Here is an 18,410-nt window from a genome sequence, read left to right as displayed (position 1 = left end):
CATAGCGGTCATAAGACATTGCGGTGAGGACAAAAAACTCTGAAGCGGCAAACAAAACCACTAGGAAGAGCTGTGAGGCACACCCCAGAAAGGAGATGGAGCTGTCACCAGTCAAGGAGTTGACAATGGATTTAGGTACCGTTGTAGAAATGTAGCAGAGGTCTTTGAAGGACAAGTTCTTGAGAAAGAAGTACATGGGGGTGTGGAGACGCTGGTCTACAATGGGGACAGCAACGATGGGGAGATTCCCCAGAAGGGCCACTAGGTAGACAAGGAGGAACAGTGTGGCATAAACCAGCTGCAGCTCTCGGGTGTCAGAGAACCCCTGGAGGAGGAATTCAGCCACCATGGTGATGTTGGTCATTTCTGGGAGACGATGCTGACTCCCTGGAAATAAAGAGGGGAACTTCAGTTTAGAGACACTGACATTCCCTCCAGAGTGTAAGTTTCTTTTGGGCAGGTATCACTTCTACAAATTGTATCATATTGTACACTCACTCTGCTGCCTGCTTCATTCACTCTCGTTCACTTAGTACAGTGCTCTGCACACTGTAAGTGAACAATAAGTACGATTGATTCTCATTAGAATAAATAAAGCAGTTGTATTCATTAATCACCTTTAGAGTTCAATAGTATTGATACATGAACACATCAATCAATAAATCAATGGTATTTATTGAGTACTCACTGTGTGCAGAGCACTATACTAAGTGCTTGGGAGAGTTCAACCCAACATAGTTGGCATATATTTTCCTGCCCACCAGGAGGTAACTGTACAATGGGTAATTTTATACTTTGTATAAAACGTTGCCTAGAGAAACAACAATGATAAAATAGACCACAGCACTCCCATTATTTGGAGCCCTGCTACAATCCCATTTCCTTTAACAAGCTTTCCCATCACCCTAACGCATATCATTCCTGAATGAAGTGGTGTACAGCCTCCTTAGCACTTAGGTGCATTTGTCCACTCAGTGCCTTTTTTGTAAGTATTTTCATGTTTGCCTCTTTTTGGGCGGGGGATCATTCAGTTATAGTTCAGAACTTTTCAAGCACCTAGTACAGTGCACTGCCTCAAGTAGGCACTCAATAAATCATCTAACTTTTACTACTACTATTTACCTCTCCCTGGGTCCAAAGACATTTCTTTCTTTGGATGTGATGGGAGAAGATTCCTTTCTCTTCTCCCCTCCAGAGTACCACCAGACTAGGTTTCTTCGCCACCACCCCCGCACCACTCTGAGCACAAACACAGCTTCTTACACAAGTAGACTGATTTTGGCTCTTCCTGTTTGGAGGAAAATGAAACACAGATTGAATAATAATCATAATGCTGGCATTTGTTAAGCACTTACTATGTGCCAAGCACTGTTCAAAGCACTGAGGTTTGGATGTCTCCAATCAACTCCTGACTACTGGCTCCAGGGTTCTCCACTGTCTCTCTCCTCTCTGCTTCCCTCCTCTCTTCACTTAGTGTGCTGCAGCCCTTGGAAACGGACCTTCCCTCTTTCCCTCTCTCGACTTTTTGGTTTCAGATGTGTCTTTCTGCCTGGAATTCCCTCTCTTTTCATATAATAATAATAATGGCGATGGCATTTATTAAGTGCTTACTATGTGCCAAGCACTGTTCTAAGCGCTGGGGAGGTTACAAGGTGATCAGGTTGTCCCACGGTGGGCTCACAGTCTTCATCCCCATTTTACATATGAGGGAACTGAGGCACCGAGAAGTGAAGTGACTTGCCCAAAGTCACACAGCTGACAATTGGCAGAGCTGGGATTTGAACCCATGACCTCTGGCTGCCCAGCCCGGGCTCTTTCCAATAAGACACGCTGCTTCTCATATCATTCAGACCACAGCTCTCACCATCTTCAAAATCCTTCTGAAATCCCACGTTCTCCAGGAGAACTTCCCAGGTTAATGTTTTTTCTCAACAGACCCTATCGGTCCAATTACCACCTCTGACCTTGTAAATTCATAACCACCCATAGCACTTCCCTACCTAGAGATTTACATTCTTGTGTATGCACTTATTAATCTGCATACCCATTTTTCCATTCTTCGTTTCCCCCACTGTAAATTGCTTTTTAATCGGTGTAGCTCAGGAAACCATGAGGTCAGGAATTACATCTCTTACCTGTATTGTGCTCTCCCAACATTTGGGAAGAACTCCTGCATGGAGGACTTGATGATAGGGCTAGTCGTTGTCCAGAACCAGTCACAACTTCTCTTCCCTGTCTGTCATTTCCCCACCAGAAATATTTTTGTTGTCCGGGACACACTTCTGGCCAAAACAACCACAGCATAGTACTGACTCTGTGCTGCAGTGTCACAACCAGGACAGTATTTGTCATGGTAGCTGGAATGGAGGTGGGTGGGAAAGGGGAATTGTGTGATGGTCGGGGCCACTGTACTGGCAGACACTTGCCCTCCTGCCAGCCTGCCTGCCCCTCTGGGGATGCAGCCCTGCTGTGAGCTCCAACTTTGGCTCCGTGTATGAAAGTCTCCTCAAAATCCACCATCTCTTGAATCCCCATTCTGGTCCTTTCCTGCCGCTCTACCCCGCTGATCCCACTCACCAGGGCAGCATGGGACCTGGGGGCAATGACCTCTGCTGGGCTGGGATGATCCCCTCTCCCTTCCAGTTCCTGGGTGCAACTGGCTTTGAAGGGACAGTGTGGTGCTCTCAGCCCCGCACTGCTCTCCCGTGGGTGCTGAGATGTTCTCCAGATCTCCATCCCCATAGATAAAGCAGGCTCTGCTCCATGGGTAGCCCCTGGAGGATTGGCTCAAGTGGGACCTTGTGGCCTGGGCAATGCTAGAACCCTCTGCTCATGATGTCCCCGAGGCCCCATAGAGGTGAGAGTATGGTCTCTGAATCTATAGCAGTGTCACTGAACCGCGGTGTTCCCATAGAAACAAAGGCATCTGCAACCCAACACTGCAACAGTTTCTGATGTTTACCAACCATCTATATCAACTGTGGGTGAATTCAGCTTCGTTTCATTTAAAACCTCAGACTATCAGTCTGTAATTCAATCATCCAGGGGGGGAATTTGTATTCGATACTTTCTGACTGCAAATCTAGACAGAGCGAGAGATGTCTCTGAATCCATCCTAAGGCTCTCTCCCAGGCCGAGTGGAGCTGGGAAGAGGACTGACGTTTTGAGAACGAGGCGATGGGAAGGAGAAATTCCGTGCTTAAGGAGGAATAGGACAGAGGCTATGCTTTGTCCTCCCTTTAATTCAGTATCAAAAATGGCTCCTCCTATTGGGATGCTTTACTAACCTGGGCTGTGGAAACAGTTGAGTTCCTTACAGTGAATGACCCTGTCCCTTTTCAAAGTATCTCAATGATCCTCAAGGAAAATGAAGAAATAATCTGTCGGTCTCAGAGCCTCCTCCGATCCCTGGCTCATTCATTCATTCAATCATATTTATTGAGTGCTTATTGTGTGCAGGGCACTGTACTAAGCGCTTGGGAAGTACAAGTTGGCAACATATAGAGACGGTCCCTCATGCTACTTCACCTAACTGGAACTACTTCACCCTTCCAGTCCATCAGACCACGACTCTCCCCCTCTTCAAAGTCCTTCTGAAATCACCACTTCCTAGAGAATACCTTCCCCGATGAATTTTTCATCTCTTTAAGTCACTTTCTCCCAACACTAATTGGCATTTTGGACCACTTATGGACTTATTCACCCACTCCCACCACTTGAAGCTCTCTTCATAGTGACTATACAAACTGTAGTCTCAAAACTCATATAACATATAACACATATGTACTTATTTAGATAGTTATGTAAATACTTTAATGCTTAAATACTTGTGGGCAGAGAATATGTCAATTTAGAATTTGGTTGGTTCATCTCCTTGTGGGCAGGAAACATGTCAACAAATTCTGCTGTATCATACTCTTCCCCATAAAGCCCCATAAAACTGTGAATAAAATTAGGAATTGACCTAATTAGTCCCAAATCCAAAACTAGTTTTTAAACAACTCCAGGGAACAGTTATGTGTTTCTGTTGGAAATCTCAGATGTATACAGGTGCTCAAAAATGCCTCTTTTCACTGCATTTATATTTGGCCCTTCAGAAATATTGCCAATATTTGTACTCTCCCAAGCACTCAGTGCAATGCTTTGCACACAGTAACCAATCAATCAATCAACCACATTTATTAAATATTTTCTCTATGTAGAGTACTGTGTGAAACACTTGGGAGAGTACAATATAACAGAGTTAATAGATACTTTCCCTACCCAAAGTTTCATTCATTCAGTCACATTTATTGAACACTTACTGTGTGCAGAGCACTATACTAAGCGCTTGGGAAGTACAAGCCAGCAACATAAAGAGGCAGTCCCTACCCAACAACGGGCTCACAGTCTAGAAGGGGGTGACAGACAACAAATCAAAACATGTAGACAGGTGCCAGAATCGACAGAATAAATAGAATTATAGTTATATGCACATCATTAACAAAATAAATAGAGTAGTAAATATGTACAAGTGAAATAAATTAAAGAAATAAGCCTCTACAAATATATACAAGTGCTGTTGGGAGGAGAAGGAGGTAGGGCAGAGGGGGAGTTGGGAAGGAGTAGAGGAAAAAGGGGGCTCAGTCTGGGAAGGCCTCTTGGAGGAGGTGAGCACTCAGTAGGGCTTTGAAGGGAGGAAGAGAGCTAGTTTGGCAGATTTGTGAAGGGAGGGCATTCCAGGCCAGGAGAAGGATTTGGGCCAGGGGTCGACAGTCAGACAGGCTAGAATGAGGCACAGTGAAGAGGTTAGCAGCAGAGGAGCAGAGGGTGCGGGCTGGGCTGTAGAAGGAGAGAAGGGAGGTGAGGTAGGAGTTGGCGAGGTGATGGAGAGCCTTGAAGCTGAGAGTAAGGAGTTTTTGCTTGATTCATAGGTTGAAAGGCAACGACTGGAGACTTTTGAGGAGGGAAGTGATATGCCCAGAGTGTGTCTGTATAAAGATAATCAGGGTGTCAGAGTGAAGTATAGACTGAAGTGGGAGAGACAGGAGGATGGAAGATCAGAGAGGAGGCTGATGCAGTAATCCAGTCGGGGTGGGATGAGAAATTGAACCAGTAAGGTAGCGGTTTGGATGGAGAGGAAAGGGCGGATCTTGGCGATGTTGCGGAGGTGAGACCGGCAGATTTTGGTGACGGATTGGATTGTGTGGGGTGAATGAGTGAGTGGATTGAATGAATGAATGAATGAATGAGTCGAGGATGACATCAAGGTTGTTTGCTTTCGAGACGGGAAGGTTGGTAGTGGCATCTACAGTGATGGGAAAGTCAGAGGGAGAGGATAGGGTTTGGGAGGGAAGATAAGGAGTTCAGTCTTGATATGGTGAATTTTAGATGGCGGTCAGACATTCAGATGGAGATGTCCTGAAGGCAGGAGAAAATGCGAGGCTGGAAGGAGAGAGAGAGAGCAGGGGCAGAGATGTAGATTTGGGTGTCATCAGCGTAGAGATGATAGTTGAAGCCATGGGAGTGATTGAGGTCACCAACGGAGTGAGTGTAGATAGAGAACAGAAGGGGACCAAGAACTGACCCTTGAGGAATCCCTACAGTATGGGAATGGGAAGGGGAGGAGTTGCCCACAGAGGGGACTGAGAATGAATGGACGGAGAGAGGAAAGGAGAAGCAGGAGAGGATGGAGTCTGTGAAGCCAAGGTGGGATAGTGTATTGAGGAGAAGGGGGTAGGGGGATCCACAGTGGTGAAGGCAGCTGAGCGGTCGAGGAGGATTAGGGTAGAGTAGGAGCCATTGGATTTGGCAAGAAGGAGGTCATTGGTGAACTTTGAGAGGGCGGTTTCGGGGGAGTGTAGGGGACGGAAGCCAGATTGGAGGGGGTCAAGGAGAGAGTTGGCATTGAGGAATTCGAAGCAGCAAGTGTAGACAACTCGTTCTAGGAGTTTGGAAAGGAAGGGTAGGAGGGAGATAGGGCGATAACTAGAAGGGGCGGTGGGGTCAAGAGAGGAGTTTTTTTAGGATGGGGGAGATGTGGGGATGTTTGAAGTCAGAGGGAAAGGAAGCAGTGGAGAGTGAGCGGTTGAAGGTGAAAGTTAAGGAGGGGAGGAGGGAATGGGGAAGCGTTTTCATAAGATGAGATGGAATGGGTCAGAAGCACAGGTGGACGGAGTAGCACTTGAGAGGAGCAAGGAGATCTCACCTAAACATACTGCTGGGAAAGCTGGGAGAGTAGCGGAGACGGTTGAGAGCTGGAGGGATGGAGAAGGGGGAGGGGTGACTTTGGGGAGCTCAGACCTGATGGAGTTAATTTTACTAATGAAGTAGCAGGCCAGATCGTTGTGGGTGAGGGATGGAGGAGGGGGAGGAACAGGGGAACTGAGAAGGGAGTTAAATGTATGGAATAGCTGATGAGGATGATGAGCATGGATGTCAATAAAGGAGGAAAAACTTACAGACTAGAGAGAGAGACAGGCTATAAAAATACATAAATTACGGATATGTACATAAGTGCTGTGAAGGTGAGGTAGCGATACAAATCCTAATGTAAAGATGGCATAGAAGGGAATGATAAAGGAGGAAATCTGGGCTTATTCAGAAAAATCCTCTTGTAGATGTGCCTTCAACGAGGCTTTGAAGGTGGGGAGAGTGATTGTCTGTTGGATATGAAGAGGGAGAGCATCCAGGACAGAGGCAGAATGTGGGCATTCATTCATTCATTCATTCATTCATTCATTCATTCATTCATTCAATCTTACTGAGCACTTACTGTGCAGAACATTGAACTAAGCGCTTGGAAGTACAAATTGGCAACATATAGAGACGGTCCCCTACCTACCAACGGGCTCAAAGTCTAGAAGTGGGAGACAGACAAAAAACCAACAGAATAAATTGTCAATACCAACAAGAATAAATAGAATTATAGCTATATATGCAAGAGGTCAAAAACGATATAGATGACATCAAGGTGCAGTGAGTAGGTTGGCATTAGAGGAGTGAAGTGTCTGGGCTGGTTTATCGTAGGGAATAGCGAGGAAAGGTTGGAGGGGCAAGGTTATTAAGTGCTTTAAAGCTGATGGTAAAGAGTGGGGAATCACAGAATGAATGTTTTTGTAGAAAAATAATCTGGGCAACAGAATGAAGTATGGATTAGAATGGAGAGAGATGGGAGGCAGGGTGGTTAGCAAGAAGGTGATTACAGTGATCAAGATGGGATAGGATAGCGTAGGGAGCGGGGGAAGGCGCTGAGACAGGGAGTATGTGCACACAAACCGTACCCAACGGCTCAAGGCCAAACAGACTCAACAACAGGAGATAAAGAGACCAGGGCAAGAAAAACAAGCTTGCACCTGCAAGGCTCGGAGGCAACCTCAAGGCCATATCCGCAGCCAGCGATGGTTGGCAACGGGTGGCTGGGGGCGAGCCAGAGCAAACACTTCGTGACTGGACAGAGCTGTTGCTAGGCTAGTGGCTGGAGGGCGGTGTGTGCTACATGGCAAAGCCTCGATACGCCATCCCCCGAGAAAACCCTGCCCCCGGGCAACGGAGGGTATAAGAGACGAACAAGACAAGGGGGGGCACGCGCTCTCTCCCTCCCTCTCTCTCTCTCTCTCGCTCTCTCTCTCTTTTTTAACCATGTAATCGCTGATAGCAAATAAACGGCAACCAAGCTTTGGACCTCTGGCTGACTCTTCCTGGTGTGAACGCGCGGCCCGCGTCCGGAGACGTCCGAAGACCCGGAGAGGGTAAGAACCCGAGAGTTGCCCCCGAAACGGCGGGGAGTAACGCAGAATGCCATCCCTGGTCTGTTCATTGCCCTGTCTCCTTAATGAGCAAAGAGGGTGGGTGAACAGGATGTGAATTTCTACCACTAAATGCATTTCCCTGAGAAGAATTATTTAAGAGGGAGACATCGGTCCTTTATGTCCAAGATACGCTGTGGCTTCCTCGGCTTCAAGTCTCTCCATCACCTCGCCCCCTTCTACCTCACCTCCCTTCTCTCCTTCTACAGACCAGCCCACACCCACCGCTCCTCTGCCGCTAACCTCTTCACTGTGCCTCGTTTCTCACCTGTCCCGCCATCGACCCCCGACCAACGTCCTTCCCCTGTCCTGGAATGTCCTTCCTCTACACATCAGCCAAACTAGCTCTCTTCCTCCCTTCAAAGCCTTACTGACTGCTCACCTCCTCCAGGAGGCCTTCCCAGAATAAGTCCCCCTTTTCATCTTCTCCTCCCCATCCTCCCCGCACTACCTCCATCCCCTCCACACAGCACTTGTATATACTTGTACAGATATATGACTCTATTTTACTTGCACATATTTTCTACTCTATTCATTTTGTTGTTAATGATGTGCATATAGCTATAATTCTATTTATTCTGACGGTTTTGACACCTGTCTACATGTTTTCGTTTGTTGTCTGTCTCCCCCTTCTAGACTGTGAGCCCGTTGTTGGGTAAGGACCGTCTTTATATGTTGCTGACTTGTATCAATCAATCAATTAATCGTATTTATTGAGCGCTTACTATGTGCAGAGCACTGTACTAAGCGCTTGGGAAGTACAAATTGGCAACACATAGAGACAGTCCCTACCCAACAGTGGGCTCACAGTCTAAAAGGGGGAGACAGAGAACAGAACCAAACATACCAACAAAATAAAATGAATAGGATAGAAATGTACAAGTAAAATAAATAAATAAATAAATAAATAGAGTAATAAATATGTACAACCATATGTACATATATACAGGTGCTGTGGGGAAGGGAAGGACGTAAGATGGGGGGATGGAGAGCGGGACGAGGGGGAGAGGAAGGAAGGGGCTCAGTCTGGGAAGGCCTCCTGGAGGAGTTGAGCTCTCAGCAGGGCCTTGAAGGGAGGAAGAGAGCTAGCTTGGCAGAGGGGCAGAGGGAGGGCATTCCAGGCCCGGGGGATGACGTGGGCCGGGGGTCGATGGCGGGACAGGCGAGAGCGAGGAACAGTGAGGAGATTAGTGGTGGAGGAGCGGAGGGTGCGGGCTGGGCAGTAGAAGGAGAGAAGGGAGGTGAGGTAGGAGGGGGCGAGGTGATGGACAGCCTTGAAGCCCAGGGTGAGGAGTTTCTGCCTGATGCGCAGATTGATCGGTAGCCATTGGAGGTTTTTGAGGAGGGGAGTAATATGTCCAGAGCGTTTCTGGACAAAGATAATCCGGGCAGCAGCATGAAGTATGGATTGAAGTGGAGAGAGACACGAGGATGGGAGATCAGAGAGAAGGCTAGTGCAGTAGTCCAGACGGGATAGGATGAGAGCTTGAATTAGCAGGGTAGCGGTTTGGATGGAGAGGAAAGGGCGGATCTTGGCAATGTTGCGGAGCTGAGACCGGCAGGTTTTGGTGACGGCTTGGATGTGAGGGGTGAATGAGAGAGCAGAGTCGAGGATGACACCAAGGTTGCGGGGTTGTGAGACGGGAAGGATGGTAGTGCCGTCAACAGAGATGGGAAAGTCAGGGAGAGGACAAGGTTTGGGAGGGAAGACAAGGAGCTCAGTCTTCGACATGTTGAGCTTTAGGTGGCGGGCGGACATCCAGATGGAGATGTCCTGAAGGCAGGAGGAGATGCGAGCCCGGAGGGAGGGGGAGAGAGCAGGGGCAGAGATGTAGATCTGGGTGTCATCAGCGTAGAGATGATAGTTGAAGCCGTGGGAGCGAATGAGGTCACCAAGGGAGTAAGTGTAGATTGAGAACAGAAGGGGACCAAGCACTGAACCTTGGGGAACCCCCACAGTAAGAGGATGGGAGGGGGAGGAGGAGCCTGCAAAAGAGACTGAGAAAGAACCACCGGAGAGATAAGAGGAGAACCAGGAGAGGACGGAGTCTGTGAAGCCAAGGTCAGATAACGTGTGGAGGAGAAGGGGGTGGTCCACAGTGTCAAAGGCAGCTGAGAGGTCGAGGAGGATTAGGACAGAGTATGAGCCGTCGGATTTGGCAAGCAGGAGGTCATTGGTGACCTTTGAGAGCGCAGTTTCCGTGGAATGAAGGGGACGGAAGCCAGACTGGAGGGGGTCGAGGAGAGAGTTGGTGTTGAGGAATTCGAGGCAGCGCGTGTAGACAACTCGTTTATGGAGTTTGGAAAGGAATGGTAGGAGGGATATGGGACGATAACTAGAAGGTGAGGTGGGGTCAAGAGAGGGTTTTTTTAGGATGGGAGAGACATGGGCATGTTTGAAGGCAGAGGGTAAGGAACCAGTGGAGAGTGAGCGGTTAAAGATGGTAGTTAAGGAGGGGAGAAGGGATGGAGCGAGAGATTTCATAAGATGAGAGGGAATGGGGTCAGAAGCACAGGTGGCCGGAGTAGCACTAGAGAGGAGGGAGGAGAGTTCCTCTGAGGATACTGCTGGGAAGGATGGGAGAGTAGCAGAGAGTGTTGAGAGCCGGGGGGTTGGAGAAAGGGGGGAAGAGACTTTGGGGAGGTCGGACCTGATGGATTTAATTCTGTTAATGAAGTAGGAGGCCAGATCGTTGGGGGTGAGGGAAGGAGGAGGGGGAGGACCCGGGGGCCTGAGAAGGGAGTTGAATGTACGGAAGAGCTGGCGGGGGTGATGGGCATGGGTGTCAATAAGGGAGGAGAAATAGTTTTGTCTGGCAGAAGAGAGGGCTGAGTTAAGGCAGGAAAGGATAAACTTGAAGTGAACGAGGTTGGCATGGTGTTTAGACTTTCGCCAGCAGCGTTCGGCAGCTCGAGCATAAGAGCGAAGGAGGCGGACAGTGGCAGTGATCCAGGGCTGTGGGTTAGTGGTGCGAGAGCGGCGAAGGGAAAGGGGAGCGAGTGAGTCTAGCTGAGTAGATAGGGTAGAGTTGAGAGCAGTAATCTGATCATCAAGACTGGGTAGAGAGGAGAGGGCGGCGAGGTGGGGTGTGAGGCGCTCCGAAAGATGGGTGGGGTCCAGAGAGCGGAGATCTCTGTGAGGGAGTAATACGGATTTACAGGGGAAAGGAGTGTGAGTGAGGAGGCAGGTGAGAAGATTATGATCAGAGAGAGGGATCACAGAGTTGGTGAGGGTGGACACAGTGCAGCGGTAGGAGATGATGAGGTCGAGGGTATGACCAAGTTGGTGAGTGGGTGAGGTGGGGTGGAGGAAGAGGTTGGCAGCGTCAAGGAGAGATAGAAGGCGGGCGGCAGTGGAGTCGTTAGGGATATCCATGTGGATATTGAAGTCTCCGAGGATCAGAGTGGGCATGGAGAAGGAGAGAAGGAAGGTGAGGAAGGGGTCAAAGTCGTTAAAGAAGTTGGAAGTGGGGCCGGGAGGGCGGTAGATGACGGCTACAAGAAACTGGAGGGGGTGGTAGAGGCGAATGATGTGGGCTTCAAAGGAAGGGAAGGAAAGGGAGTGGGGAGGAGGGATAGTGCGAAAGCGACATTGGGGGGCGAGAAGGAAACCGACACCTCCTCCTTTTCCGGTGAGTCTGGGGGAGTCGGAGAAGAAGAGGCCTGCACTGCACAGAGAAGCAGAAGAGACTGTGTCGTCCGGCGACAGCCATGTTTCAGTTAGGGCGAGGAGGAGTAGAGAACTGGAAAGGAAAAGGTCCAGGATGAAAGGGGTCTTACTTAAAACGGAGCGGGGGTTCCAGAGGCCACACTTGGCATCAGCTGTTGAGGGTGGGGAGGGAGGGGGAAGGGTGCGAGGGGTGGGGAGGGTTTGGATTGGGATGAGTTGGCGGGGGCCTGGGCGGGGAGAGTGAGAAGGGGGGTGGCGATGGGAAAGGAGAACTGGAATGGGGTGGGGGCGGGGAGAAGGGGAGGGAGGGGGCCGGGAGGGAGAAGCGGAGGACCTGCGCTGGTACAGAGGAATCCTTGGTAGGGGGTGAGGGGGAGTGGTCTTGGTGGGTGAGAGGGAGGGAAACAGCTGGGTGGGAGAGGGGAAGGGGAAGGTGAGGAATGGGAATGGCAGTTGGGAGCAAGGGACCTGAAAGTTCATGGTGAGGTCAGCAGGGCGAGTGACAGTACAGCGGGGGGTTAACAATTGAGATGCAGAAGCAATAAAACAGTAGCAATGATAAAAGTAGGTGATGGCATCACAGGGTGTAGTTAAGCAATCAATATGCTATGGCAATAATAGAATTGGCAGATAATGATGCCACAGAGAGCAGATACAAACTATTAAGAGCTGGAGTAGGGTGGGCCAGTTTAGGGGGGTCAGGGAGCACAGATACCTGGGGAGGGGAGCGAACAGTCAACTAGCATGGGAGGGCTGAGGAGGTGTGAATGAGGTTGTCGTTAATGTAACATGTAACATGATGCTAACATGGTGCTAATAAGGTGCTAACAAGGGCTTTTCACCTGGGGGCGGGGGGAGAGTCAGTCAGGACCGGATCGGGAAGGCGGGGGATGAGGGGCACTTTACGGAAGGCCTCCTAAGTGGGGGGGTGGAAGCAGGGGGGGCGTCCGTGGGGGCGCTGATATGGCGGGTGGGTGGGCGGCCGGGCCTCTCGGGAACGGTGTCCCGGGCGTCAATGGCGGCGCTCTGAGGAGAGGATCCTTCCGGGAGCGGCAAGGCCTCGCGGGGTGATGGCGGGTGGACCTCTCGGGAACGGAGTCCCAGGCGTCTATGGCGGCGCGCTCGGAGGAGAGAAACCTTCCGGGAGCAGCAAGGCCGGGCGGTGTGATGGCGGGCGGGCGGGCGGGCCTCTCGGGAACCGAGTCCCGGGCGTCAATGGGGGCGCTCTGAGGAGAGGATCCTCCCGGGAGCAGGAAGGCCTCGCGGTGTGATGGCGGGCGGGCCTCTCGGGAACGGAGTCCCGGGCATCTCGCGGTGTGAAGGCGGGCGGGTGGGCGGGCCTCTCGGGAACGGAGTCCCGGGCGTCTATGGCGGCGCTCTGAGGAGAGGATCCTTCCGGGAGCAGCAAGGCCTCGCGGTGTGATGGCGGGCTGGCCTCTCGGGAACTTGTACTTCCCAAGCGCTTAGAACAGCGCTCTGCACATAGTAAGTGCTCAATAAATATGATTGAATGAATGAATGAACTGCAGACAGACACATCTGGGACAATTAAGCACTAAATCAAGGACCGAAGCAGGGATGACTAGGAGATCCTATCAATTCTCCCAATCACTAGGTGAAGGGGTTCAATTATGAGCCAAGGTGGTGTGCTTCCTCCTCTACCTGTCATATAATACCATGTGATGCCAGCCTAATGCCAAGATTGCTCCCTGCCCTCAGTGCCAGGGGGTCCTGGAGATACAGTGACACAGGCCAGCAAGGGAGATGCTGAATGAGCTTGGCTGCAGTTTAAATCCCTGCTTCCTGCTGTGGATACTTCATGGTGGGAGTTGGGGCTCGGTTATACCAGAGGTGCTTTGACAGTTATAAGTGGCTCTGCTCGGCCATCTCTTAGGCCTAGCTCAGTAGAGATTGTTCCATTCTGTATGGGGTTCATGTGGAGAGCTCTGACTTGGCATTGCTCCTCTCTGATCACCTGCTTGGGCTGGAGCTGGTGATGGGTCAGTCACCCTGGCCACAGTGTCACGCCCACAATGTCCCCACATTGTTACTGTGGGACCAAGTATTGGTGGTAATGACAACACAGAATGGTAAACTGGGGATCTCAGAGCGAAGGAAGGGTTGGGGGCATATTGGGAGGCAGAGAGCTATTTCCCAAGGTAGACCTCTGGGACCAGAATGTCACCTCCAAGACAGGACACAGAAAAATGAAAATGCTTTAGCATTCATCGATTCAGAACCTTGGACCTTCCCGGCACAGTTTCTCAGACACATCTTTCTGGATGCAGTTATGAATTTAAGGTTCGAGAGTTGAAGACACCTCTCTGCAGTCAGCCAAGGTGGGAGAAGGAAGGGATTCCTGAGCATGACTCTTGACCATGGGGTCGGCTCAGGTGGACCCCCACCACAGATTAGCATCTCTCAACTCTACCCTCTCTACTCAACTCAACTTGCTCGCTCCCCTTTCCCATCGCCGTTCTCGTACCACTAACCCACAGCTTTGGATCACTGCCACTGTCCACCTCCGCTCTTATGCTCGAGCTGCTGAACGCTGCTGGTGAAAGACTGAACACCAGGCTAACCTTGTTCACTTCAAGTTTATCCTTTCCTGCCTTAACTCTTCCACCTCTTCTGCCAGGCAAATCCATCTCTCCTCCCTTATTGACACCCATGCCCATCATCCTAATCAGCTCTTCCGTACATTTAACTCCCTTCTCAGGCTCCCTGTTCCTCCCCCTCTTCCATCCCTCACCCCCAGCGATCTGGCCTCCTAATTCATTATTAAAATTAACTCCATCAGGTTTGAGCTCCACAAAGTCACTCCTCCCCATTCTCCAGCCCCCCGCTCTCAACCCTCTCTACTACTCTCCCATCCTTCCCAGTGGTATCTTCAGGTGAGATCTCCTCCCTCCTCCCAAGTGCTACTCCATCCACCTGTGCTTCAGACCCCATTCCTGCTCATCTAATGAAATTTTTCGCCCCTTCCCTCCTCCCCTCCTTAACTTAAATCTTCAACCGCTCACTCTACACTGGTTCCTTCCCCTCTGCCTTCAAACATGCCCATGTCTCCCCAGTCCTAAAAAAACCCTCTTTTGACCCAGCATCCCCTTCTAGTTATAGCCTTATCTCCCTCCTACCATTCCTTTCCAAACTCCTAGAATGAGTCGTCTACACCCCTGTCTCGAATTCCTCAATGCCAACTCTCTCCTTGACTTCCTCCAATCTGGCTTCTACCCGCTACACTCCACTGAAAGAGCCCTCTTGAAGGTCACCAATGACCTCCTTGTTGCCACATCCAATGGCTCCTACTCTATCCTAATCCTCCTCGCCCTCTTGACACAGTGGACCACCCCCTTCTCCTCAACACGCTATCCAACCTTGGCTTCACAAATTTCGTCCTCTCCTAGTTCTCCTCTTATCTCTCCAGCCATTCATTCTTAGTCTTCATTGCGGGCTCCTCCTCCCCCTCCTATCCCTTTACTGTTGGGATTCCTCAAGGGTCAGTTCTTGGTCCTCTTCTGTTCTCTATCTACACTCACTCCCTTGGTGAACTCATTCTATAACACGGCTTCAACTATCATCTCGATGCTGATGACACCCAAATGTACATGTCTGCCCCTGCTCACTCTCTCTCCCTTCAGGATCGTGTCTCCTCCTGCGTTCAGAAGATCTCCATCTAGATGTCTGCCCGCCATCGAAAACTCAATATGTACAAGACTGAACTCCTTATCTTCCCTCCCAAACCCTGCTCTCTCCCTAACTTTCCTGTCACTGTAGACGGCACTACCAACCTTTCTGTCTCACAAGCCCGCAATTTTGGTGTCATCCTCGACTCTGCTCTCTCGTTCACCCCTCACATCCAGTCCGTCACCAAAACCTGCCGGGCTCACCTCTGCAACAACGTCAAGATCCGCCCTTTCCTCTCCATTCAAATCGCTACCCTGCTGGTTCAATCTCTCATTTTATCCCGACTCGTTTACTGCATCAGCCTCCTCTGTGATCTCCCATCCTCCTGTCTCTCCCCACTTCAGTCTATACTTCACACTGCTGCCCGGATCATCTTTGTGCAGAAACGCTCTGGTCATGTTATTCCCCTCTTCAAAAATCTCCAGTGGCTTCCTGTTAACCTATGCATCAAGCAAAAACTCCTCATTCTCAGCTTCAAGGCTCTCCATCATCTCCCCCTACTACTGCACATCCCTTTTCTCCTTCCACAGACCAGCCCGCATCCTCTGCTCCTCTGCTGCTAACCCCCTCATTGTACCTGGTACTCACTTGTCTTGCTGTCGAAGCCCAGCCCACGTCCTCTCCCTGGCCTGCAATGCCCTCCCTCCACACATCCACCAAGCTAGCTCTCTTCCTCCCTTCAAAGCTCTAAGAGCTCACCTCCTCCAAGAAGCCTTCCTAGACTGATCCTCCTATTTCCTCTCTTCCTCCCCATCCCCCCGCCCTACCTCCTTCCTCTGCCCACAACAACTGCATATATGTTTGTACAGATTTATTACTTTATTTATTTTACTTGTTCAAATTTACTATTCTATTTATTTTGTTAATAATGTGCATTTAGCTTTAATTCTATTTGTTCTGACGACTTGACACCTGTCCACATGTTTTGTTTTGTTGTCTGTCTCCCCCTTCTAGATTGTGAGTCCGTTGTTGGGTAGGGACCATCTCTATATGTTGCCAACCTGTATTTCCCAAGCGCTTAGTACAGTGGTCTGCACACAGTAAGCACTCAATAAATACTATTTATTGAATGAATGAATGAATGAATGAATGAATAAATGAATGAATCAGAAGTGGGACCTGGTGCCCCGACCCCCTGAAACCCTTGAGTCTTTGCAGGGAGAAGGAAAAGGGGGGAGGTGCAGGACGGGGACACTTGTAGCTCATCCTTTGTTGGGGATCAGACCTGTATGGGAGGTGGTGGGGAAGCCTCTGGGTTGGAGGCTCCAGGATCCTCTAGGTAGGTATGGAACTGTGGAGCTCCACTCTCACTGTCTCTAACCTCTTTCTTGAAAATTCAGGCTTTCATTCGCGGTGCAGCAGGAGCTGTGGACCAGGATTCAGAAAACGTGCCCAGCAAGGTGCGGCTGCCTGCTGCTATTTTTGTGTCAGGTGCCCAGAGGGAGAGATTTCCAACCAGACAGGTAGATGTGTGCAGAGACCCAGATCCTCACATGACCCAGAGTCTGTGGGGCACTAGGCAGATGGTGACAGATGAAGGGCATGGGGAGCCAGAGACAGTTGATGGGAAAGCCCAAGGGGCAGGCCAGAGATGGACATGCCTGACTGCAGACATGGATGCGCAGGAGGTTTTACTCAGCAGCTTCCTTGCCCATGGGCTGGGGTGACTGCAGGGTTGGAAAACACAATCTCGGGACTGGGCAGGGGAGCTCGGGAGAGAGTGTTAGACCAGACGGGTCAGGTGTAATGAAGAGGCAAAAATCCCAACCTGGGCTGTGACCCTGACCTAGGTGGAGGGAAATGTGTGCTGTAAGGGGAGGTGAGACTCTGCTCCTTTTTCTTTTCCTCCCTCTATTAAGGCACTCGATATTCACCCAACACTCAGCCCCACAGCACTTACGTGCCTATCCATCATTTGTCAATTTATTTATATTACAGTCCGTCTCCCTTTTGATACTGTGAACTCCTTCTGGGCAAGGAACGTGTCTACCCAAGCTGTTGCATGTACTCCTCCAAGCACTTAGTATAGAATTCTGCACATAGTAAGTGCTGATTGACTGATTGATTGATTGAATGATTCTTTCCATTCAGACGCGGAGCAGTGTGTGAAGTGTCCTGAAGATCAGTATTCAAACATTGTGAGAGATGGCTGCCTTCACAAAGTGGTGACTTTCCTGTCCCCCAAAGAACCGTTGGGGCTGATCCTAGTCGGCATGACCCTCTCCTTCTTTCTCCTCACAGCCCTGGTTTTAGGGGTCTTCTTTAAGCACCGAGACAACCCCCATTATCCGTGCCAATAACCTCAATCTCAGCTACACCCTCCTCATCTCCCTCAAACTTTGCTTCCTCTGTGCCCTGACCTTCATCGGCCAACCCACCACAGCCTCCTGCCTCCTCCGACAAACGGCTTTTGGAGTCGTGTTCACTGTATCCATCTCCTCCATTTTGGCCAATACTGTCACCCTGATTATGGCCTTCAGGGCCACAAGCTTGGGGAGCAGAGTCAGAAGGTGGGTGGGGCCCAGAGTCTCCATCTCAATAGTCCTGTCCTGTTCCCTGGTCCAGGTGACCATCTGTGTGATCTGGTTGGGCACCGCTGCCCCATTCCCGGAGATGAACACACACGCTGAGTCCGGACTCATTACCATAGAGTGTAACGAGGGCTCCGTGATTCCTTGTACTGTGTCCTGGGCTACCTGGACTTTCTGGCCCTGGTGAGCTTCACTGTGGCTTTCCTGGCCAGGAGGCTGCCCGACAGCTTCAATGAAGCCAAGTTCATCACGTTTGGCATGCTGGTGTTCTGCAGCGTCTGGGCCTCCTTCCTTCCCGCATACCAGGGCACCAAGGGGAAGGCCACAGTGACCACAGAGATCTTCTCCATCCTGGCCTCCAGTGCCGGGCTTCTTAGCTGCATCTTCATCCCAAAGTGTTATGTCATCCTGCTGCAGCCTGACAGGAACAACCGGGAGTGATTGAAGAGGAAATGAACCCTGGGACATTCGTTCAGGGCTGCTGTGTTTATTGCTTAACATTTTTCTCTACCCCAGTTTTCTTACAGTGGCAGGACCAAAGGAGAGAGAAATCCAGCTAGGGATATCCAGAAGGGATTCCCTGGCCAATCCAAATCATAGGTCAGGCCTGGGTGCTCCCACGGATCATTGGAGTGTTTATCCCATGGCCTTCCGGACTCTTTCCTCCTGCAGGTCGTACTCCCACAGAGTCATCTGCCATCACCTGCTGGTTGCGCGGGAGACCATAGTGGCCTG

General features: G+C 50.4%; 1 protein-coding gene across 1 annotated transcript; it reads left to right on the top strand.

Moving 5' to 3' along the window:
* The first annotated feature begins 2,362 nt into the window (after positions 1–2,362).
* On the top strand, positions 2,363–18,116 carry LOC119924023 (vomeronasal type-2 receptor 26-like). Its single transcript, XM_038743127.1, has 5 exons — positions 2,363–2,368; positions 2,915–3,028; positions 16,485–16,544; positions 17,625–17,709; positions 17,806–18,116. The coding sequence occupies exons 1-5, from the start codon at positions 2,363–2,365 to the stop codon at positions 18,114–18,116; spliced, it is 576 nt and encodes a 191-aa protein (XP_038599055.1).
* Positions 18,117–18,410: the final 294 nt, after the last annotated feature.

Source organism: Tachyglossus aculeatus, unplaced genomic scaffold (assembly GCF_015852505.1).
Source record: "Tachyglossus aculeatus isolate mTacAcu1 unplaced genomic scaffold, mTacAcu1.pri scaffold_78_arrow_ctg1, whole genome shotgun sequence".
NCBI classification, from domain to species: domain Eukaryota; kingdom Metazoa; phylum Chordata; class Mammalia; order Monotremata; family Tachyglossidae; genus Tachyglossus; species Tachyglossus aculeatus.
This window is presented reverse-complemented; position numbering and strand designations above follow the sequence as displayed.

Excerpts from the sequence above, each read along its gene's own strand:
- LOC119924023 (XM_038743127.1), top strand. Across the intron at positions 16,545-17,624 it reads CAGAAAACGTGCCCAGCAAG|GGCCACAAGCTTGGGGAGCA; the intron begins GTGCGGCTGCCT and ends TATGGCCTTCAG. Across the intron at positions 17,710-17,805 it reads TGTCCTGTTCCCTGGTCCAG|GGCTCCGTGATTCCTTGTAC; the intron begins GTGACCATCTGT and ends GAGTGTAACGAG.